General features: G+C 44.9%; 1 protein-coding gene across 1 annotated transcript; it reads left to right on the forward strand.

Moving 5' to 3' along the window:
* Nucleotides 1-24,148, forward strand: Ptafr (platelet activating factor receptor). Its single transcript, XM_028888153.2, has 2 exons — nt 1-253; nt 21,067-24,148. The coding sequence occupies exon 2, from the start codon at nt 21,113-21,115 to the stop codon at nt 22,136-22,138; it is 1,026 nt and encodes a 341-aa protein (XP_028743986.1). The 5' UTR covers nt 1-253; nt 21,067-21,112; the 3' UTR covers nt 22,139-24,148.
* The last annotated feature ends 1,154 nt before the right edge of the window (nt 24,149-25,302 follow it).

Genomic DNA, 25,302 nt, shown 5'->3' on the forward strand with positions numbered 1-25,302 from the left:
ACCCACTCTGCCCCTTGCTCGCTCTGCAGGAAGTCTCTGCAGTACTCTGGTCTGGCTGGCTCAGCTCGGAGGTTCCTGTGGCATCCGTTGGAGGGGCCCCGGGTCACTCTGTTTCCTCCCGGGGGTGACTTGGCAGCGACAAGCTCTCTGTTTCCTCACTTCTGCAATTGCCCGGGCTACAACAGAGACTAGCTCTGGGGCTCAGACCTGGAGGGACTGCGGAGTCTGTGGAGTCTGCGGGTGAACAGTACAGGTGAGGAAGGTCCCAGTCCTGGCCGGGCAAGGGAGAACCCTACACAGACGTCCTCAGGAGGCCAAAGTCACGGGCCATGCTAAAGCGGGCGGGTGGCTGGGTTTTTAAAGACCCGTCCTGGCATCTTTCTCAGGCCAAGCTTCATGTTTAAAAAGAGCTTTTCTGCTGTGCAACAGGCCAGACCCAGGACCTTGCATGCTTGGGCAGGGCTCTACCACGGAGCTCTCTCTGTTGTTAGTCCTCTTTTATTTTTATTACTGTTTATTTGCTGATTGTGTGTGTGTGTGTGTCACAGCACACGTGTGTCGGTCAGAGGACAGCTTGTGGCAGTCAGTTCTCTTCTTCCCCCATCTACGTCCTGGAGATGGACTTTAGTTTTCAGGCTCAACAACAGGTGCCTTTACACTGAGTTATCCCATCAACCTCTGCTTTTTACATCACGGTCTTGCAAACTGTTGAGGCTCGCCTTGAACTCACTGTGTAGCACAGGCAGGCAAGTCTTGGATTTTCTTTTCCCTTTTCCCTTTTTAAAGATTTATTTTATGTGTATGAGTGTTTAGCCTGCATGTGTGTATGTTCACCATGTGCGTGCCTGGTGCCCTGGAGTTCAGAAGAAGGGGATCAGATCCCTAGAACTGGAGTTAGAGCTGGTTGTGAGCCACCATGCAGGTGCCGGGAACAGAACCTGGGTCTTCTCCAAGGGCAGTCAGTGCTCTAACCCCTGAGCCATCTCTCCAGTCCCAAGCTTTGGATTTCAACCCTCTTGCAGCCTTCCGAGCTGTTGGCATGTCTGGCCTGTCATCAGATCTGACATAGGAAGAGTTTCTTGGGGCGGAACATTCCAGGGGCCTTGTCTTTTCTGAGACCAAGCTGGAGCCAGTGTGTCCTTCCTCACCGGGAGGCAATGGCAGGGATGAGAGGCAGCTACTTAGAGCTCCCTGAGCAGAATGCCATTTGTTTCACTCCCTGTGTGACCTGGGCGAAGTTGTTCACCCTCTCTGTGCCATCTCCCCGGCGGGCTTTCCAGGGGAGGGTGAGTAAGCAAAAGGGTCTGGGACAAGGTTGAGTACTTGGGGACCTCACTCACTTCTGCATTTCCCCAGAGGATGAGGAAGAGAACTGGGTCACTGGTACAAAGAACTAGGCCCGCAAACAGTGGCCATGTTAAGTCTCAGGTGTCGGGGACAGAGCCCAGTGTGGTACTGGCCATCCCTCACGGGCAGGAAGTGTTGGGGTGAGGTTGACAAGCCAGAGCTGCTGGGTGGGTCTTGTTCACTAATGAGGGATAAAGGACCCGGAGCTCTGCTCTAGATGGTCAAGTCCCAAAGAGTATGCTGGGGGTGTTGGGGGAGCGTCTGCCAGAGAAGAGGGAATCCCTTCCTCTGGGTACCCAGACAGAGAAAGGAGGTGACTGGCCTGGGCCTTCTGTGGCTTAAGTTTTGCTTATACTCTGGAGCCTTGGGCAATTGCGTGGCTTCACTTTTCTCCTTTGTGATTTAAAAGTCTGACCTTGTAGACTTTTTGTGAAGAGGTGGACAAAGAAGGCGGGTGGATGTGCTTTGCCGACAGTGGGGCAGTGTGACCACTGGTGTCACCGTCACCGCCAGTGCTGATACCAGAGATATTACTGCGAATGCCCCAAGAGGAACGATGCATTTGTTCCTGTGTCTTCTCACCCTTAGCAGGGTCTGGCATAACACGTGCTCCGGAAAGCACTGAGCTGGGTGTGGTGAGCACATCTCTGATACCAGCACTTGGGAGGCAGAGGCAGTAGGATCAGGAGTTCAAGGCTAGCTTAGCTACATAGCAAGTTGAAGGCCAGCCTGGGCTACATGAGACTCCCAACACCTCCCCTCCCAAAATCATATGTACCAAGTAGATGAAAAAACAGTACCATCAAAACTGTGCTTGTTTGGGATGGACAGTGAGCCACAGGCCAGCTGTGCCCTTACATCAGTCACCTTGGGTCACTCCATCTGATCAGGGATGGCTTGGGCAAAGGATTCACAGTCTCCGGCAGTGATGACTAAATGCGGCTGGCTCATGGATGAATTTCCCCTCCTGATTGTTGAGATGTGACGTGCCCCTGGCATGGCATCTGTTTTATTTTATTTTATTTTTAATTAATTTTTACTTATCTTTGACAATTTCCCCTCCCTCTACTCCTCCTAGTTCCTCTCCATCTTTTTATCTTTTTATGGGAATTAGAGACCTCCCCTCTCCTGGCCGGCAGACAAGGTCTTGTTGAAGGTCATTAACCCCATCCTTTTCCATACAGGGCCCCTCAGTGAACGGAGCTTGGGCCCAGGATGGGAAGATGGCTGTGCTAGTCTGGGAGCCCTGCTGGGTGGACTCTGCAGACAGGAGTCTACAGCCAGAATTGAACCAGTTCCTAAGAGCAGGTGTTAGGTCCCCAGCACAACTGCCCTGAGCAACCACTTCTTTGAATGATGAGGGTGGGAGAGGCCTCTAATGACCCCCTTTACGGGTTGGATGACCCTTTCACAGGGGTCACCTAAGACCATCGGAAAACACAGATATTTACATTTCAATTCATAACAGTAGAAAGATTGCAGTTATGAAGTAGCAATGAAAATAATTTTATGGCTGGGGGGGTGGTCACCACCACAGGAGGAACTGTATTACAGGGTCACAGCATTAGGAGGGCTGAGACCACTGAGCTAGTGTGTGCATTTGTGGGTGGGTGTTCAGTGGGATCTTCCATCAGCTTTGGAGAAGACTTCAGCTGGCTGATCTAGGAAATATGTCAGTGATTTGCGCGAAGCCCTTTCCAGCTCATAAAGCCCGTTTCTGTTTACCGAGCGCGTTAACTGTCTTCCAAACATCTCACCTTCCACCTCCTGTGACCTCACTCCCCCTTTACAGCCCTGCTTTGAGGCTGGCAGGACACCCCAGTTTACAGATAAAAACTCCCGAGGCTCCGAATGGGGGAGAGATTCTCTCAGGGTGGGTAGCACCACTGTGCTCAGAGTCCTGCTTCCTTGACTCCAACCACGCCCCCTCTGGTCACCCTGGAGGCTTCTTGGCTGGTGGGGGGTCCTGTGGGGGACCCTGTGGCTTTGCTGCTTCTTACTAGGGAGGGCCCCGCGAGGACAGTGAGGGGAGCAGCACCTTGACCATGAAAACTACCATCCCCAGTCTGAACCTTGAAAATACCGACAGCGTCTTGCCCAGCCAATCTGACACGGCTTGCTGGCAAAAAAGCCAAAGCCTGGCGACCACATGCTCCCAGCTGTTGACCATCAGATTACCACAGGCCCTCCAACACTGAAGCAGGGGGCTCCAGACAGCCAGTAGGGACGCCATGTTGGCACTCCAGACAACCTTGGGATCTTTGCGACGATAAAGAAATCCCTACCAGTTGTGGTGAAAGAGCGGGGCCATGTCCAAAACAGAGAAGAAGGGATTCCAAGGTTCCTGGAAATCTCCTTCCTGGAAGGTTTGGATGGCTGCAGATGCCCACCCACCCAGCAAACACTCAGGCTCCAAGTCTGCTGGGAGAGACAGTCCCTTTAGAGTGTGACTGCCCGTTCTCCACTGGCCATTGCATACAAATTCCTTTCTGCTCCTAGAACAATCTAGTAATTTGTGAATGGTATTGTGTGGAGGGAAAGAGTCTGTCAGTTTGGTAACAAGACCCTATAGGAAGATTTTGATTTATTTTATTTATTTATTTATTTATTTATTTATTTATTTATTTATTTATTTATTTTTGAGACAAGGTCTTGTGCAATCTAGGCTGGCCTCCGACTTGCTATGTAGATCAGGCTGGGACTTGAACTCTTGATCCTCCTGCTTCCATCCCCCAAGTGCTGGGGTTATAGGTGTGCGCCACCACCGCCTGGCTCATAGACACGTTTTAATTCACATCATGTGGCATATGAAGAAAAGAAATTTAGCCAGGCATGGTAGGCCACATCTGAAATCCCACCACTTTGGAGGCTGAGGCAGGAGGATTGCTGTGAGTTTGAGACCAGCCTGAGATATAGAGGGAGACCCTGTCACAGTGAATATATAAACAAACAAACAGGAAAAAAAAAAAAAGAGGAAAGAAAATCGAAAGGGAAGCTGGGGGTGATAGCTCAGCCGAGTCAAAGGTTTATCTTGCATGCATGAGAACCTGAACTTGGTCTTCATGAAGAAAAGCCAGTCACGGGGCACATGCTTATAATCCCAGCTCTGGAGAGAGTCACAACTGTCTTTGGGCTCACGGGTGAGTTGGCCTAGACTAGTCAGTGAGAGACCCTGTCTCAAAAGACAAGGCAGACTGAACCTGAGGGACAACACCCAGAGCAGCTGACCTCTCTCTCTCTCTCTCTCTCTCTCTCTCTCTCTCTCTCTCTCTCTCTCTCACACACACACACACACACACACACTTTTAAAAAAAAGATTTATTTATTTATTATGTATACAATGTTCTGCCTGTATGTATGCCTGCACGCCAGAAGAGGACACCAGATCTCATTATAGATGGTTGTGAGTCACCATGTGGTTGCTGGGAATTGAACTCAGGACCTCTGGAAGAGCAGCCAGTGCTCTTAACCTCTGAACCATCTCTCCAGCTCCACAGTCCCTACACTTTCATATACACATGCGCAGTCATGAAACAAGGTAGGGTCCCCAGCAAACAGGAGAATTGGCTAATTCTGGCCCTAGCCCTGGGATTTTTGTTTGTTTGTTTTTGTTTTTGTTTTTCGAGACAGGGTTTCTCTGTGTAGCTTTGCACCTTTCTAGAATCACTTGTGCCAGCTGTGAACTCACAGAGATCCATGCCTCTGCCTCGATCTGGATTAACTGCGCCACTGCGGCTAGCCTGGATTTTGTCCTTAACAAAGATCCTTGGTCAGATTTGACTGAGGAAGACCCCCTAAAATCCTGACTACAGACATGGATAAATAAACCTAAAGTAACTACAAGACATGTGACATATATTTTACCTGCTCAGATATAAAAAAAATTATCTTTAACCGGCTTGTGTACAATGTACAGTTTATATTTGTATTAATACAGATATGTATGTTACCTTTAAAAATTTGTATATTTTCAAAACAAGGGGACCAGACACCAACAAAAATGGCCCAGATGATCCAACATCAAAAATAGCTTCAAGGCTGCTGGCTGAGATGATCCAGCCTCACAGACTACTCCAGTCAGGTCTTGACCATAATCCTAAATTTTCTCAGAGTCCCCCAAAGATTACCAGCACCTCCAATTAGCAGGAAGTAGTCTAGAAATCTAATCCCACATTCCCAAAAATAGATTATGGATGTTTATTTTTGTTTAGGGGGTTGGTTACAATTTGCTATCGGTCATAGTCAAACTCTTTCTAAAAGAAGAAAGGAGGGATATGATATAGAAATGTATGATAAAGAAATGATAGGTTAAAAGGGTAGATTATTGAATCTACTTTAATACAAAAACAACTGTTAATCTTACATTTTTTACATTGGTATGCATTCTGGTTTATTGATACAAATTTAAAGTCAATTTTGTTACACTGTATGTATATTTCTACTTGTATTTAAGATGTGTTTATGTAACTCATTTAAAAATGTAATGTAGGCCGGGCGTTGGTGGCGCACGCCTTTAATCCCAGCACTCGGAAGGCAGAGACAGGCAGATCTCTGTGAGTTCGAGGCCAGCCTGGTCTCCAAAGTGAGTTCAAGGAAAGGCGCAAAGCTACACAGAGAAATCCTGTCTCAAAAAACCAAAAAAAGAAAAATGTAATGTATAATTAAGGAACACAGATTAATAGTCATCTATAATAGTCAAACTTATAGTCATGTTAGTTAGTTTTTCTAGGTATATATAGATATAATTCAGATAGATAGGTAATCTTCAAACACTTCAAAGATCTACAGAATATGGTATTTAAAATGTCTTAATAATTTGAACTGTTCATGGCAACGAGACACATCTGTTCCTGGCAGCACCAATTTACGTCATAAAAGGATGATGGGCATCAAAGAAACTCCATAGGAATTTGCTTTCATTATGGCAAGATTAGCCTTTTGGGAAAGAAACTGCTTTTGCCTTAACTGCTTGACTGTATGTTGTATAATCTGGCCATGCAGGACCCACAGGAAAGTGACTGCTGAGCTTTGCCAAAACAAGGTGGGATGGTCCTTCAGGATTCCTGCTTCACAGAAAAGTCTGCCAGATACTCTAGGCCTACAGGCTGAAGATGGATGCCCCAGTGTTGCAGAGGAACTTTGGGTGACTGTTCAGGCAGCCAGTTGTCTCTGTCATTTCTAGAAATTTAGAAGTTGCTTACAATGCACTTCCTGTTTACTCAGATAATATTATATCCTTCTGAGGTCTTTGATGGAGTTGAAGGCTAGTTAGTTATAATTATAGTTTTCCTTAGTTATGATAAAAGATAAATTATATATGAAACTTTAGACTCACAAAGATAGGATAGATGATAGAGTATTTTCTTTAATTTTGCCAAATACAAATAGATTAAATATTGTAACTATAATTCTTGCTTGATAACTTTTTCTTATATGTAATTTTACTATGTTAAAGTTAAAACCTTCCTTATTGATTAGATAGAAAAGGGGAAATGCTGTGGGATGTTTTCCTGTACACTGTGAATTTGTATTGTTTCCATTGGTTAATAAATAAAGCTGCTTTGGCTTATGGCAAGGCAGGATAAGAGCCAGGTGGGAAATCCAATCAGAGATACAGAGAGAAGAAGGATGGAGTCACGTTGTCATCTAGCCACCCAAGGAGCAAGATGCCAACAGACCGGTAATGCCACAGCCATGTGGCAAAATATAGATTAATAGAAATGGGTTAATTTAAGTTGTAAGAGCTAGTTAGTAATAAGCCTGAGCAATAGGCCAAGCATTTATAAGTAATATTAAGCCTCTGAATGATAATTTACAAGTGGCTGTGGGACAGGACAGGACAGAAAAGTGCTAGCTCAGTCAGAGCATGAGACTCTTAATCTCAGGGTCATGGGTTTGTGGCCCATGTTGGGTGCCATTTGTAAATGGAGGCTTTTCTCTGTCCCGCCTGATTCTTAATGGGTATTTGAACACTTCCCAGGCCTTAGGGTAGATCTGTGAGTGTGTGAGGAGTTAGTCAAGGAGCAATTGGCTCCCAACAGGGGCTACAGCGTGGCTTAGGAGAGTCCCAGCCTGTCATTTCCCAGCTTTGTGAAAATAGACTGATGTGTTTTCTTTCCTAATCTCATATTCTCTCCTGGAATAATAAGCATCTCATCTAGGAAAAAAAATTAGTATAATGAGTATAAACCTATTTTACAAAGCTGATTTGCAGAAGATATATGATCCCAACTAAACACTAATGCCTCAGATATCCCTAGTGAAGGACGTCTGGTGTCCTGGGTTGAGGTGGGCAGACTCAGGGTCTGCTCCAACACTTTCAACCAAGCAAGGAGTAACTGATTCCAAGTGGTGGTACCTGTATGGAAGGTCTGTGCTTTTCCTCTCCATGCAGTGTCTAGTCCTCGCCCTGTTGGTGAATGCACCTTCATGCCTGAGCGTTTGCAAGGAGCCGCAAGATATGTGAGTGAAGTTGCGCATGTCTGATTTACAGTTTATAAATATTTAGACATTTCTACTCTTGCCCTCAACTGACTTCACAAAACAACGAGCTGGCCTGACAGTGAACTCAGTTTTACAGCCCAGTGTCTATGCTGGGGCATTAACTGGCACATTCTTTCTTCTGGCCAGTTCCTGACGGTGCCTCCCCTCTCACTGTCCTGGTGGGGAAGGAACCCTTTTCTCAGGTTCCCTGAGGGCTGCCAGTGTTCCCAGTGGGTACGGGGTAAAGATACAAATGGCAAGATTCTTCTGTTTTCAAGAACATTTATGATTTACCCCACCCCCATCTAAGCACTGGGCCTGGGCAGTTACTCAGCTTTGACCCTTCAGGGAACTGTGCCAAGGTTAAACTGAGTGGTTCAAGCCTCCTTCTCCTTCTAAGTATCTGTGCTCTCTCTCTCAGCTTGCATTTTCAAATTAAATTAAAAAAAAATTTAACTGAAAGATTTATTTGCCACACTGCAAGAGGCAGCGGACTGGGCCCTGCCAGGAGCCCTGTCCACAGACTAAGGCTGAGATGACTTCCTGAGCTGTTGAAAGCTGTGCTGGCATGAACTAGAGACTGTCTGAAGCTGGGAAGAGCTGGTATGTGGACCAGAGTCCCCGGGTCTGTGGATACCCGCAATTCTTCCTCTGGCTCCAAACAGATGAGGCATCTGGGAGAGGAAGGACGGCCTGACCAACTGGGCTCAGGCCTGGTTTTAGCCAGTTTGTACTATCATCAGTGGGGCTTGTTAGAAGCATGAGATTTATTTATTTTTGTTGTTTTGAAGCAGGGTCTTTCTCTAAATAGCCCTGGCTGTCCTAGAACTTACTATGTAGAACAGGCTGGCCTCGAACTCACAGAGAACCACCTGCCTCTGCCTCTCTAGTGCTGGGATTAAAGGCATGTGCACTATTCTCAGTGAGTTTTTTTTTTTCTTTTTAAGACAGGTTTCCTAGCCCAGGATGGCTCCTAACTTGCTACGTAGCTAAGGATGACCCTGAGCTTCTCTGATTCTCCTGCCTCTGCCTCCCAAGTGTGGGGATTACAGGTGTGTATCACCATGCCTACGTTGACGTGGTGCTGGAGATCAAATCTAGGGTTTCCCATATCAAATCCGCAGCACCCCACCGACTGAGGTATAGCCCAAGTTCCCACTGTGAGATTTTTTTTCACATGAAGGGACAGAGGTTCTGAGAATCACATCACTTGCCTAAAGCCATTTAGCAAGTAAAGAAATGATGAACCGCCAGGCGGTGGCGGTACACACCTTTAATCCCAGCATGCGGGAGGCGGAGGCAGGCAGATCTATGTGAGTTCGAGGCCAGCCTGGGCTAAAGAGTGAGTTCCAGGAAAGGCACCAAAGCTACACAGAGAAACCCTGTCTTGAAAAATCAAAACAGAAAAAAAAAAAAAAGACAGAAAAAAGAAATGATGAACCAGACGCAAATGGTGTCTTTGTGGTTGGAGAAACCCCCTTCTTCCCATTTCATTTTACCATCAGCTGCCTCCCCAGAAAAACCAGACACTTTTTTCTTTGACATTTACCTTGAAATCATTGTCAGTGGCTTGGTGGTTCGTTTATTCATTTCCTGGCTGCAGACACTTTGAGTAAAGACATGAAAATGATTCCGTCTCTGCTCTCAGTGAGGAAACAGCATAGAAATCAATATCTGAAGGAGACATGGTGGCATGCATCTTTAACCCCAGTCTCGGGAGGTAGAGGCAGGAGGATCTCTGTAGGCCAGCTCGGTCTACAGAGCGAGTAGTTCTAGGACAGCCAGAGCTACATAGAGAAACCCTGTCTTAAAACAAAACCAAACACGCAATCAATATTTAGAGCATATGGTGAGTGGGGCAATGGTATTGTAAGCCTGTGGTTCCAGCAAGTCAGAATCCCAAGTTCAATGCCTGCCTGGACACCTTAGTGGGACCAAAAGAGCTAAAGAGAAGTTGGGGTACAGCTCAGAGGTAGAGTGCTTGGTTAGCACTCGCCAGGTCCTGGACTTCACCCCAACTATGGACAAACAATTGCAATGAAGTATTATTTAGGTCCGTACACAAAGTTTCCACTTTGGCACATCCAGTGTGTGCCTCACTCACTGAGCCTGAGGCTTTCTCAGTAGACCTGGGCAGGTATGTCACAGGGCAGGGCTCACAAGGTCCTGAGCTAGCCCTCTGACTGGAGACTTTTCTGGAGACAGTCACCATTTGTCCCACTTACTGGAGCCCAGACCCAAAAGAACAAAGATACTTCCTGTGTGGGTGGTGGACACAGAACGACTTCCCCACAGATGCAAAATGCCAAGAGCTGCCCAGCTGTGGAGTGCTCCCATTCCCTGCCCTTCCCAGATAGAGCTAGACCAAAGATGCTTCCCACCTCAGGAGCCACACAGTCAGGGGGTCCAGCAGGACAGAGGAAAGGCTCAGACAAAGGGCCATCTTGACCCCAAAGGAGAGGGGCTGAGACTATGAACCAGGGCTATGCACATTTTCTGGTCTCTGGTACGTCTTAATTGAATGGAGAGCAATAGGTTATACCTACCACTGTTTAGTACACGGGCTGGGACACCGCTTATCATTAGAGATCTTTGCCTAGCGTGTCTAAGACCCCAGGTCTGAGCTCCAGTACTCGGTGAAAAGATTACAGCTAAGACTTTCTAAAACAACTCAAAAAAACCAAAACAAACCCAAACTATTCTATCTTAACATAAATAATGCGTTTTTTACAGAAAACTGGATTTCCTGAAACAGACAGTTTAGGGGGAAGAGTGGCATTGTTTACAAAGCTCTTTAATGTTGAATTAAATAAGAGACAGCTGGGGTTTCATAACCACTTCCACATTCACTGTGTGGTGACAAGCGGCTTTGCTGGTAGGAAACGGTTGGTACACAGATGCGTGCTGGTAAAAGGAGGTTTTTTCCTTTCTTGTGCTCGCCATGGAACTCAGGGCCTGGCACACACAGGGTGACTGCTCTACCCCTGAGCTCAGAGGGATCTTTCAGATAATTGAAGATTTTTTTCTTTGACTTTAAAAATATTTTTTATTAAGTCATGTATGTGGTGGTATACACCTTTAATCCCAGCACTCTGGAGGCAGAGGCAGGCAGATAGATCTCTATGAATTTGAGACTAGCCTGGTCTACAGAGCGAGTTCTAGGACAGCCAGGGCTACACAGAGAAACTTTGTCTCAGAAAAGATATTACAGCATTTCGTGCATGTTTTTAATGCATTTTGACCATATTCACCCCATTACCGTCTTCCTCCCATTAATCTGCTCTCCATCCCAATTAGTCTCCTGAAAGCATGCGTCTGTTTTCTGTTTGTTTTGTTTCTTTGATAAGCCAGTGACTTTCATTAGGGTTGCTCACAGGAACATGCAAGGATGAAGATTTATTTATTTATAGGAGCATGGGTGACCTTAGCTTGTTTTTTATACTTCAAGCATGCTCCTGTGTATGTGTGTGTGTGTGTGTGTGTACATAGTATTGTGCACATGTGTGCGGGTGTACTCACCTGTGTATATTCAGAGCAGAATGTTGGGGTCTTCTATCATTTCTTGCAAAACCTGGAGACACTTTTTTTCCTGTTGTTTTCAGCTCTTCTGGCAACCAGCAAGCCCAGCAATCTCCCTGTCTCCAACCCTCACTGTTGGTATTACAGGCTTGCACAGAAGGACCATACCAAGCCTTTTCATGGGTGCTAGAATCCAAACTTACATTCTCATGCTGCAGCAGTAAGCACTCTTAGCCACTTTTAACAGCTCCTTTGTTTTGATTTGGGTCAGGGTCCCACTGTGTAGTCCTGGCTGGCCTTGAACTTGGAGCAGGTCTAGGCATGCGCCATTACTCCAACTAGCTCATCCTCGACAATGTATCAAAAATCATAAAATTAATTTTTCTCTTTGAGAAAGGGTCACATGTGGCCCAGTCTGGCCTTGAACTTGATTTGTGGTACCTTAATCTACACCTTGCCACGTGGCTTGTGGCTTACTGGTACTTTACATCCTGCTCCTCATTGCAGCAGCTGGCAGCATCTCCCTGACTCAGCCTTCCACCTCTCAACATTCTCCTCCTCCTTGTCCTGCCTACACTATCCTTCCTGCCTGGCGACTGGCCAATCAGCATTTTATTTATCAATCAATCATAGCAACATACATTTACAGCATACAGGACATCCCACAGCACTTCCTCTTTTCTGTTTTTTTTTTTTTAAGGAAGATTTTAACTTTAACATAGTAAAATTACATATAACAAAAACAATTATCAAGCAAGAATTACAGTTACAATATCTAGTCTATTTATAATATCTACTCTATTTGTATTTGGCAGAATTAAAGAAGATATCCTATCTAATATTTGTGAGTCTAAGGTTTTATATCTAACTTATCTCTTATCATAACTAAGGAAATTATAACTATCTAGTCTTCAACTACATCAAAGACCTCAGAAGGATATAATGTTACCCGAGAAACAGGAGAAGGACACAAGCAACTTTCGGGAGTCTTGCAAGAGTAGAGAGAGACAGCTGGCAGCCTGGACAGTCATCCAAAGTTCCTCTGTAAAGTTGGGGCATCTGTCTTCAGCCCACAGGGCTAGAGTCTCTCAGTCACTTTTTTTTTTTGTGTGTGTGTGTCCTGTAGAATGTCTGACAGTTTTCTCAGCGAAGCAGGAATCTGAAGGACCATTTTGCCAAGCAAAGTTTAGTGGTTACCTTCCTATGGGTCCTGCATGTCCAGTCAATCAAGCAGTCCAGGCAAAAATAGTTTCTTGCCCAAATGGCTATTTTTGCTAAGAAGAAGATAAACTCCATATAGAGTGTCTTTGATGACCATCCTCCTCTCTGAAGTAAATTGGTGCTGTCAGATGCAGACATTTCTCACTGTCCAGAAAGTCTAAATTTTTAAAACATTTTAAATGCCATATTCTGTAGGTCTTTGAAGTGTTTGAAGATTACCTGCCTAATTGAATTATATCTATGTATACCTAGAAAACTTAACATGACTATAAGTTTGACTATCATAGAAGACTAATTATTAATCTGTATTTTTTAAATTATCCATTTCAATCTAAATGAGTTACATAAACATAATACTTCAAACAAGAGTAGAAATATATATACAGTATAACAAAATTAAGTTTAAACTTGTATCAATAAACTAAAATCTATAGCAATGTAAAACATTTTAAACAAGTTGCTCTTTAAAAGTAGGTTCATTAATCTACCCTTTCATCCTACCACATCTACACTATCCCCTTTTCATCTTTAGAAAGAGATTGCTTTTATAATCACCCTGCTTTAAATAAAAATATTGGTTTTTCTCTGTTCCACACCAGAGGGCTCTTCTGATATGGGACAGAAGAATCTCTCAACCCTTTCTTTTAGCAATATGTTTGGGTTTAGAGAAGGAGTGAGCCAATTCCATCTCCAAAGAATGAGAATTTGGGCGTAGCTTCTCTTACTATTTCCTGCTGGAGGAGGGCACTGTATTCTTATGGGGACATAAAGAAAATTTTAGGATTATGGGGTAGTCTGTGAGGCTGTATTGTTTGATCCAGTTTCCTTGAAACAGTTTTGAATGTTGGATCATCTGGGCCATAGTGTCATCGGAGACCTTTCAGAGGGTCTTGTCTGGTCAAACCTGATGTATCTTAATCTGGAACAAATCCATAGCCTCTTGGGTTCTGTGGAAACAAAAGCGGAGCCTCCTTTTCAAAGCAACATATCTTTAGATCCAAATTTTGAAGTCAAGGTACCTTTAAAATATACATATGGTTTAACACATCTGCCTTTAAAATCAAATGTCTCTCTTCAGTTAAAAATCCCAAAGACAACATAATCCAGATTCTCTGTGTGATATCCATCTTTATGTAGCTTATTTTTTATACTACCTTTACTGTCTTTTTAAAAACTTTGTTTTTTAAAATTATTTGTTTATATTACTGTTTATATTCATTCTTCTCTCTTCCAAGCTTACATACACTTTTACACATAATGTAAACCATTTAAAGTCTTATTCCATCTGAATCTGTCTTATTGTGTAACTATTGCTTTAAACTGCAGTGGTTAGTACTGAAGTCTTGGCTGCCCGATTTAGCTTTTCAACTAATTGAGATAAGTGGAGATAATTCACCGTCAGCACTGGGAGCCATAGTGGAGTTATTCTTCTATCCAAACAGTGTGTATCTCAGAAACTTTTTTTTTAATATATCAGCAAAGGCTAAATCCACCACACAGCAGCAGCATAATGTGTGGCTTGGAGACACCTCATTACTGCCATACTGCAGGTCAAGCGCTCACTCCACAAACCCACCATATAGTAGCTCAAGCATACAGACTGTGACTAACTTGAGAGAGACAACTAGGAAGCTGTTAGCTCTGTTTTAGAATCTTCTTTCTCCGGTTTTAGGTGGAAACTCTTGCCAGCCTGTTGGGTGCCATTTGTTGCTGAAGTTATCCTGTTCCTGCCCAGCTCCTGTGGCCCTCAGACCCAAGCAAACACACAGAGATTTATATTATTTATAAACTGTATGGCCTAATGTCTCAGACTTTTTGCTAGCTGTTCTTATATCTTTTTTTTAAAGATTTATTTATTTATTATGAATACAGAAGAGGGTGCCGAATCTCATTACAGATGGTTGTGAGCCACTATGTGGTTGCTGGGAATTGAACTCAGGACCTCTGGAAGAACAGTCGGTGCTCTTAACCTCTGAGCCATCTCTCCAGCCCACTGTTTTTATATCTTAAAATAACCCATTTCTATAAATTTATACCTTGCCATGTGGCTCGTGGCTTACCAGTACTTTACATCCTGCTCCCCATGATGGTGACTGGCAGTATCTCTCTGCCTCAGTCTTCCACCTCCCAGAATTCTCCTCCTCTTTGTCCCACCTATCCTATACTTCCTGCCTAGCTACTGGCCAATCAGCGTTTTACTTATTAGTCAATCATAGCAACATATGTTTACAGCATACAGGACATCCCACAGCATAAAGGCACGAACCATCATGCCTGGATTGTCAGATATATAGTTGTATATTTCTTTCCTCTGCCAGGGTGATTCAGAGCCAAGCTCAGCTCACAGATCAAATTATTGCATAGATGTTTTTCTCTGGAAGGCCATATTATAGTTCTGTTTTCTGCAGAAGCCTTTTGTAGATGTTATCCATTTCATATAAAGAGTAATAACAAGATGTACGCTTAATGCTTAAGATTTAGTAAAAATGAGAACTTCCAGGTTGACCAGATGGCTCAGTAGGTGTAAGAGTGCCTGCTAGCAAGCCAGATGACCTGAGTGTGATTCTTGGGTCCTATGTGGTAGAAGGAAAGAACCAACTTACAAAAGTTGTTTTCTGACCTCCTTATGGGCACCGTGGCACTTGTGTGCACAGGCACACATATTCTTAATAAATAAATATAAAAACATTTAAAAAGATAACTTTCTTGATTTATCAAAGACATTTAAGAATTCTATTAAGTATTTATATTTGCATGCATTTTTTTAGCATTGTGGTTTTTGTGTATATGTTTGTTTGAGTAGCCTAGATTGGTTTCAAACTCCTTATGTAACTGAGACTGGCCTTGATCCTCTTGCCTCAGCCTTTTTTTTTTTTTTTTTCTGAGACAAGGTTTCTCTGTGTAGCCTTGGTTGTCCTAGAGTTGGCTCTGTAGACCAGGCTGGCCTTGAACTCACAGAGATCCTCCTGCCTCTTCCCCCCCCAATGCTGGGGTTAAAGGCATGCACCACCAAAATCAGCTGAATATTTGTTTATCTGTTTTTATTCTTCAAGTCCTTGGTTGTGAAGAAGTCAGTGTTTCCCTGTTTAATTTGATTTCACTGAATCTGTGCTTAGGAGACTGACAGTTGCTCACCATTGCTTTTGCACTGTCAGTGCAGATGGGATATAGTGAAAAGGGAAAATGGTAGCTGGGTATAATGACTCACACATGTAGTCTCATCACCTGAGAGGCTGAGGCATGAAGAGTGTTGTAGGCAGACTTATCTGTCCCACCAGCCAGTTCCAAATAACCATACAGAGACTTATTATTAATTATAAATACTTGGCCAATAGCTAAGGCTTGTTACCAGCTAATTCTTACATTTTAAATTAACCCATATTTCTTATATTTGCTCTGCCATGTGGCTTGGTACCTTTTTTCAGTATGGCAAATTCATCTCCTGCTTCCTCTGAATCTCCTCAAGACTCCTGAGACTCCTCCTCCTCTTTTTCAAGATCTCTTTTTGTCTGCCAGTCCAGCTTAACCTCTATCTGTCTAGCTATTGGCCAGTCAGGTCCTTTATTAAATCAATCACAGTGATATATATTCACACAGTATAAATGAACATTCCACAGAGTGTCATGAGTTCAAGGCCAGTCTGACTTTTTTTTTTTTTTCAAGACAGGGTTTCTCAGTGTAGCTTTAGTTGTCCTGAAACTTACTCTATAGACTATGGTGATATTTCATTTGTACTGAAATGTGATTTTATTTGTATGTTAATAAATAAAGTTGCCTGGGGGTCAGAGCTAATAGCAAGTCATAGCAGATGTCAGCAGTGGTGGTGCACACCTTTAATCCCAATCACATGACAGACAGATCTCTGTGTGTTCAAGGATACAGCCAGCATGGAGACACACGCCTTTAATCTCAATACCAACCATAGAAGATCTGGAGGTCTGTATAGACAGGCAGTGACGAGGAGGTCATGTGGTTGGGTTTACAACCAATGAGAAGGCAGAACAGAAAGTCAATAAAAAGACAGATACACAGGAAGTAGGTCTCTTGCTGAGGGGAAGGACAGCAGCAGCAGGAAGGGTAAGAAGGTGGTTTTAAGTCTCAGCTCTCAGCTACTGCTCTGACCTCTTGGGCTTTTAACTCTGCATTTGGCTCTGTGTTTCTTATTTAATAAGACTGTTCATCTACAATAGACCAGGCTGGCCTTAAACTCACAGACATCCACCTTCTTTTGCCTCCTGAGTGCTGGGGTTAAAGGTGTGTGCCACCATTGCCCAGCCAGCTTGGGCTATTTAGTGAATTTGAGCCTAGCAAGAGCTATGGTGTGAGACATCTCTCAACACAATAACAACAAGAACAACACAAAAAAGCAGTGTTTTAGCGTTACTATAAAAATCCTGTCTACATGGTCTCATCCTTGACTCCCTGTTCCCACAGCCTACCCTTAGTGAATTGCTATGGCGTGACTACTTTTAGGAATGGAAAACACCCCTGGAGAGCAGAAGTTGGCAATTTTGTTTCTGGGGAAGCAGCATAAAATATGTCCTTTGCTAGATAGGATGGCTTGTGTCTGTAGTCCCATCTGTTCTGGAAACTGAGGCAAGAGGCTCACTTGATCCTGTTCAAGGCCAGCCTGGGCATGGTGGCACATGCCTTTAATCCCAGGAGTCAGAGGCAGGTGGATCTCTATGAGTTCAAGGTCAGCCTGTTCCATGGATAGCTAAGGCTACACAAAGAAAACCTGTGTTGAAAATCCAAAAAAAAAAAAAAAGAAAAATCAACAAAAATATTCTCACATTAGTAGAATAATTTATAGTGTGACTCAGGATGAATTTTTTTAAAATGTTAGAGAATTGTTCTGATTTATCAGGAATTCTGAGACCCACATATTTGACATATAAATTACTATCACGCTAAATGGAGCAAGGACAAAAAATGTTCTCAACAAAATTTCAATGACATCCTATAGTTTCTTTAAATGTATTTAGTCTCTTTCAAGTGTTTTCCCTTCGGAAGGCCCATGTGGTAGTTTTTGTTCCTGGGAATAAATGTTGAAGAGACAGCTTTTCGTTCTCACAGGTGGCTCAGCCTCCATAAAGAACTGAAATTCACATGAGGTCTGAATCGTGAGATGAAACTGGCCAAGTGAAAGGAATGGGGGATGGGGTTGTTCTTGTTTCCTTTTTGATGCTTTGGTAAACATTCCCACCAAGCCAGGCTGTGGTGGTGTACGCCTTTTATCCCAGCACTGGGAAGGTAGAGGCAGGAGGATCTCTGAGTTTGAGATCAGCCTGGTCTACAGAGTGAGTTCCAGGACAGTCAGAGCTACACAGAGAAACCCTGTCTGGGAAAAAAAAAAAAAAAAAAAAAAAAAAAAACAAACAACAAACAAACAAAAATTCTGACCAAAAACAATGTAGAAGAGTGGATTTCCTTGGCCTACTTAGTCTGTCACTGGAGAAAGTCACAGGAGGGAACTGAAGGCAGAGAGCAGTTAGCTATTCCCCACAGCGTTACCTCCAACCAAAGAACTCACTTCACAGCCAAAGAAGGACAGCAGGAACCACAGAGGATGCTGCTTGCTAGTGGGCTGGGCCTTTCTACATCAATGAACAACTGAGACAATCTCCCATAGACATACTCCACAGGCCAATCTGATCTAGGTAATTTCTGAATGGAAGATCTCCTCTCAGATAACTCTAGATTGTGTCAAGTTGGGGGCGACTACTAACCAGAATATGTAGCTTCATGGTTCTTGCCTTGGGTTCTGCCAGCATTCAGAAGGAGGGTGGAGAGAGAGAGATAGAGAGATAGATAGAGATAGAGATAGAGATAGAGATAGATAGATAGAGAGAGAGAGAGAGAGAGAGAGAGAGTGTTCAAGGCAGGAGGTTGAGTATTTTGGAACTGTGAGGTCTAGATAGGTCTGAAGTCCTTCCAGAGAAGTCACTCTAGCTGGAGACTGGTGGGAACGTGGCCCAGGGTGCAAGCAGAGTGGCCTCTGGAGAGCTGGAAGTCAGGGCAAGGGACATGTGGTAGCTTCCTTCAGTCCTGGCTCTGTGCACATCCTCTGCTTGGAATGTTTGTATCACCCTCCTTCGTCCTCTAGGCTCTCACAAAGTGCCACCTGTTTCCCCAGATCCCTTTTTGTTCTTCCTAAGTGCTCCATTTGCTCTTTGTGTGGCGGCCATCTGTCTAATTCCTTTAGCTGTTCTCCTTCAGGAGACCATAAGCTCCTTGAAGGCAAAGCTACTTTGCTGTGCTCTTCAGTATGCCTGATGTGAGTCGGTGCTCAGAGATATTTGTTGATGGATGGATGGATGGATGGATGGATGGATGGATGGATGGATGGATGGATGGGAAAACAAATGGATTTGAGATCCTGACCACATGTTTTTTCTATAGATATTTAATGTATGTGTATATATTTATCTGCATATGAGTGCATTACCCTTGGACTGAGTTACAGGCACTTGTGGGTCACCCAACATGGGTGTTGGGAACCGAATTCAAGTCATCTGCAGAAGCACCCCGTGACTCCACCTTGTAATAGAGGTGTGACCTTGGCTAAGTCATATCTACTCTGTACTCCTATTTTATTAGATAAAGGGAGAGACAAGGTCTCGAAGGAGAGTGGATAGTGGGGGAAACTACTGAGTAGAATTTGAGGAGGGGGATGATGAATAGTTTTTTTTTTTTTCTTTTTGGAGGCAGAATCTCGCTGTGTATTCCTGGCTGCCTTCATTTCAGAGATCTGCCTCCCCAGTGCTAAGAGTGAAGGCATGTGCTACTGTGCTTGGCTGTAGCTTTAGTCTTTAAGGTACCTAGATTTTTGTTTTGAAATAACTTCAGGATACTTTTTGGAGGGAGCCATGTTGAGACAGGATCTAATGCAGCCCAAGCTGATCTCAAATTCACTGTGTAGCTGAGGATGACCTTGAACTCCTGATCCTCCTGCCTCAGTCTCCCAAATGCTAGAATTGCATACTGTGTCACATACAGCCACCTAGCTAACTTCAGGACTTTTCTTTAGTGAAGTTGTAAAATAGTATGAATAGAGTCCATGCTTTCCCCAAGCCTTCCCTAATATAACAGACCTTGAATACAGTTGTCAAAACAGAGAACCGATTTCCCCCCCCCAGTTCTGGAGGTGGAACCGAGTTCTAACATATCAGAACAAGTGTTCCCTCACAGAGCTCCACTCCCAGCCCCCGGAAGTTCATGTTGAGGCAACATTAGTAACTAAATTATGGGTGTTATTTGAAATTTATCAGATTTGTTTCCTCTAGTAAACATTTACTCTGTTCCAAGATACAATCCAGGATTCTACATTGCATTTAGTCTCCTCTCTCTCTCTCTCTCTCTCCCTCTCTCTCTCTCTCTCTCTCTCTCTCTCTCTCCTCTCCTCTCCTCTCCCCCCTCTCTCTCTCACATACACACACACACAGAAAGAGACACAGAGAGAGAGACAGAGAAAGAGAGAGACACAGAGAGAGATCAATTTATGTTTTGAGACAGAGTTTCATGCTGTAGCCCAGGCTAGTCTTCAACTGGCTAAACTTTACTATGTAGCCCAGGCTGGCCTGATATTCACTTAATCCTCTTGCCTCAGCCTCTCAAGTGCTGGGATTACATATGTGAGTTACCATGCCTGGCTATATGGATGTTTAGTCTCCTATAATCTCTGACAGCTCCTCAGTCTTTCTTTGTCTTTTGTGACATTAACACTTTGAATAGGCACTGGCCAGTCATTTTGAAGAATGTTTATAGTTTTGGTTTGTTGGGTTTTGAAAAGTAGGAGGGTAGGCTGGAGGTCCAACCCTTGGTCACATGCAGGCCAAGCAAAGGACCACTGTGCTATACCCTGCATTTGTTGAATGACTAAAAAAAAATTGAGGCAGATTCTCATTATAGAGCTTAAGTTGTCCTAAAACTCCTTTCATAGACCAGAATGACTTTAAAACCACAGTGATCTTCCTGCCTCTCCCTGTCAAGTGAATCCATTACAGGTATGTACCACAATGCCTGTCCTAAAAGTTTTTGCAATATGAACTTTTTAAAAATCTCTTTTATTTTATTTATTTTATGCATGTGAGTGCTTGTCTGCATGTCTGTGCACCACGTGTGTGCCTGGCACAGGTCTAAAGAGGGCATCAGATGCCCTGGAACTGGAGTTACAGCGCAGACATACACCACACATGCACACAGAGGTCAGGTGACTAGTACAACGTAGTTCTCTGCTTCTTCCATGTAGGTCCCAGGCATCCAATCAGGCCAACAGATTTGGTGTCAGGTGCCTGTATCCACTGAATCATCTCCCAGGTTGCTAACCTTATCTATGCAGGCTCTGCCTCTCTCTTAATCTCAGGGATTAAATTTCAACATGAATTCTAGAGAGGACTCCAACATTCAAACTGTAGCAAGGAGCCTTGGAATTGACGTGGTAAGGGAGTCCCTCACTGGCTCTTTATTAACCAGAATCTTTGCATGTTCTTCTAGGCACATACAGCACCCTAGGATCAGGTGACCCTTCCAGCTAAGAGCAATGGAGCAAAATGAATCCTCTCGTGTGGATTCTGAGTTTCGATACACCCTCTTTCCGACTGTTTACAGTATCATCTTTATACTGGGGGTGGTTGCCAATAGCTATGTGCTATGGGTCTTTGCCCGCCTGTACCCTTCCAAAAAACTGAATGAGATAAAGATCTTCATGGTGAACCTCACCATCGCGGACCTGCTCTTCTTGATCACCCTCCCACTGTGGATTGTCTACTATTACAACGAGGGCAACTGGATTCTACCCAAATTCCTGTGCAACCTGGCTGGCTGCCTCTTCTTCATCAATACCTATTGTAGTGTGGCCTTCCTGGGTGTCATCACTTACAACCGCTACCAGGCAGTGGCCTATCCCATCAAGACTGCTCAGGCCACTACCCGCAAGCGTGGCATCTCTTTGTCCCTGGTCATCTGGATATCCATCGTGGCTACTGCGTCCTACTTCCTGGCCACAGACTCCACCAACATAGTACGCAAAAAGGATGGCTCAGGCAATGTCACCCGTTGCTTTGAGCATTATGAGCCGCACAGTGTGCCGATCCTTGTTGTTCACGTCTTCATCGCGTTCTGTTTCTTCCTCGTCTTCCTTCTTATCTTCTACTGCAACCTGGTCATCATCCACACGCTGCTCACGCAGCCAGTGCGGCAACAGCGCAAAGCCGAAGTTAAGCGCCGGGCGCTGTGGATGGTCTGCACGGTCTTGGCGGTGTTTATCATCTGCTTTGTGCCCCATCACATGGTCCAGCTGCCCTGGACCCTAGCAGAGTTGGGCTATCAGACCAGCTTCCACCAGGCTATTAATGATGCCCATCAGATCACCCTCTGCCTCCTCAGCACCAACTGTGTCTTAGACCCTGTCATCTATTGCTTTCTTACCAAGAAGTTCCGGAAGCATCTCAGCGAAAAGTTTTACAGCATGCGTGGTAGCCGGAAGTGCTCCAGGGCCACTACCGACACCGGCACTGAGGTGATGGTGCCGGCCGATCAGACGCCTATCACGTTACTGAAAAAGTAATCTCTGTCTTGTTAAAGTCAGACCCAGAGTCTCCTCTTCTGTGGACCTCACAGACTGAGCTGGGAGAGGTTTGTGTGTGTGGCCAACCCCTCCTAGGACCCTGGTGGACTGTAAAGTGTGGGAGTTACTTTCTCACTGAGACGGGGTGGCGGCACTGGCCGCTTGTTGGAAAACACCGAACTTGAATGTTTCTTTTCACCCATCTCTGGGTTAATACTAGCAACTGTGGCTGATGGCCACACCCCAGCTAGGGCCAAACCTTGGGGGTAGACTCTGAGCCACCTAGTTCATCCAACTGGGACTGCAGCCTTAAGATGTGGGCAGTGACTTCTGGGGGCTGCAGGCAGAGGAAGGGGTTATGGAGACAGGACTCTTCACCGGTCCTATGGAAGATGTTGGCAGGGAACCGTTGGGTTTAGGATGGTACCCTCCCTTCTCCACCCACAGATACAAGGTCTTTGTGACAGTTCTCAGAGGAAGTGGTTTTGTGGAAGCCTCTGACTGACCCAGTAACTTGTCTTAAATGTAACCAGAGGAGATAATGCAAAAGCTGACTGGAAGCTAGGATGGGAGCGTATTTCCTGAGGCAGCTAAGACCTGAGAGACTGGAAGAGATGGTTCCCTCAGGACACCGTAGTTTCAACTTCTGGCAGGCAGCAACTTCTTTTGGTGACCTCTGGACACCTGCTGGTGATTTTTTGACCAGTGTGTTAATCACATTTTACTCACTGTGCCCAGCCTCCTTGTCAGAAACAATTCAAAGGAGAGCTTTATTTGGCTCACAGTTTCCTGGAGACTTCCGTCCATCATGGTCACGAAGGCATGGTGGGGCAGCTCGGACTATGGAGGCAGGAACAGGAGGAGGCAGAGGCTGTTCATGTGGCAGTGAGCCCAGAAACAAGACTGCACTTTAAACTGGGGATAGAGTACAACCGTCAGAAGTCAGCCCCCAGCCACCTACTTCTATAGCCAGGTCCTACCTCCTAAAGGTTCCACAGTCTCCCAAAGCAACACTGTTAGTGAAAATAAGCACACAGAACACAGCCCTGAGCCAGTGAGATCAGGTAAAGGCATTTGCTGCTAACACGATGATCAGAGTTCGATCCCCAAACCACGTGGTGGAAAGAGAACAGACTCCTGCAAGTTGTCCTTTGACCTCTTCACGAATGTTGTGGCACACACATACCCCGCCTCCCCCCCCATAAATAAATGTACAAAATCAATGCAACAAAGCAAAACAAACATGACCCCATGGAGATGCAGGGTATTTTATATTCAAGATACATGAGCTATTACATTCAGTCGAGGTCCAATCCTGCCCTCTGAGCAGTGGCTAGAAACCTCAGACTCAGAACTCTGGGGAACTTTCCTTGGTTTCCCGAGCCTTGTGCACCTTAAAAAAAAAAAAGAAAATGTTCTTTCTTCCAGCTAGTGTCCCCTTGACGTTGGGCCAGTTGATTCCTGTCTGCCAGAGAAGCATCGGCGGGTAACCCGACTGGGTTTGGGGTGATGGCTATGGGCTGTACCTAGCTGACAGTAACTAGGTAACTAAAGCAGCACACTTGAACTTTGGCCTCTTACAAACTCAGGTTCAAGTCTCACCTGTGCTAGGTGCTGTCTAGGAAGTGGGAATTCAGTTTTCTACCTCTTAGTGTTATTAGCTGGGAGGTACAACCTACCTCGCCGGGCTGTTATGAGCAGTGCGTGCTCAGCTGACTCTTGTTTACTCATCCCTGATCCTCCCCGCATTCCTATGATAGGAAAAGAAGGGGCGGAGTTGGACATCTGGATTCGGGGTGCTGTTGGGGGCTTTGCAAGCCACTTACTGAAGTCACTGAAACTCGGGAGCTGTGACCATGTCTGTGTAAAGTGAGTGGATTGGGCAGCCACCTGGGTAGACAAATGGCTTTTTGAAGAAAGCAGATGTGTCAGGCAAAGCAGAGGCCAGAGAGAAGCCACTAGCTCTGGTTCTCAGCCTTCCTAATGCCGCAGCCCTTGAGTAGGAACCTCATGCTGTGGTGACCCTCAACCATAAAGTTACTTTCGTTGCTTCTTTATAACTGTAATTTTCCTATTGTTGTGCATCATAATGTAATGTAAATATTTTTGGAGAAAGAAGTTTGCCAAAGTGCTCTGGACCCACAGGTTGAGAAGCACTGCACTAGAGCCTGGAGAGAGAGAATACGCAGCCTCCAGGGCCAGAGGGCATTCCTGCATGCTCGCCCTTGAGTCCTAGGAGGCTTTTAGGGCAGGATTCCTTCTCTTCCTTAAGCTCATTCAGATGGGTGTCTGGTACCTTCAGTCAAACAACCTCCTGTGTGCTTCTGTGCCAATACAGTATATTCTGAATTCCATTCATTTGCATATCCTCCTCGTGTTGTTTTGCAATAGCCAATGTACCATGTATCCATGTTTACTTAATAAACATTTTTGTTTTTAAATTGGGTCTTTTTTTTTCTTTTTTCTTTCGGTTTTTTCAAGACAGGGTTTCTCTGTGTAGCTTTGGAGCCTGGCCTGGAACTCGCTCTGTAGCCCAGGCTGGCCTCGAAAATCTGCCTGCCTCTGCCTCTGGAGCACTGGGATCAAAGGCGTGAGCCACCACTGCAGGAAAAAGGAGGCTCAGAGGAGTTCAGTCACAGTATAAGAGCAGGTAAGTGGCCGAGTCATTAATATTCAAAGCTGGACCTCTCAGTAAGCACAGGCTTCCTCTCATCCCTCCTCCACCATGTCACTGTACCCAACGCTACCTCTTCTAGGCATCTTGTGGGTGCTGGGGCAGGAGCTGGTACAGGCCTCCAACCTGATGTTGGAGGTCTTTTGTGCAGTTTATGCAGCCTAAAACCCCATGGGGACTCTTCCCAGACTTAGGTACCTATAATCAGGCACTTTGGATATTGGGAGATAGACACAGACATATGCTTCTAGGAACCCCTGGAGCCAGAGCGACATTCAATCCCATGCCTTTAATCCTAGCATTCGGGAGGCAGAGGCAGGTGGGTCTCTATGAGCTCAAGGCCAGCCTGATCTCCAGAGCAAGTTCCGAGGCAAGCTCCAAAGCTACACAGAGAAACCCTGTCTCAAAATGGAAAAAAAAGAAGAGAGAGAGAGAGAGAGAGAGAGAGAGAGAGAGAGAGAGAGACTAGTCATGAGACTGAGTTCACTTG

Source organism: Peromyscus leucopus, chromosome 2 (genome assembly GCF_004664715.2).
Source record: "Peromyscus leucopus breed LL Stock chromosome 2, UCI_PerLeu_2.1, whole genome shotgun sequence".
Lineage (NCBI taxonomy): Eukaryota > Metazoa > Chordata > Mammalia > Rodentia > Cricetidae > Peromyscus > Peromyscus leucopus.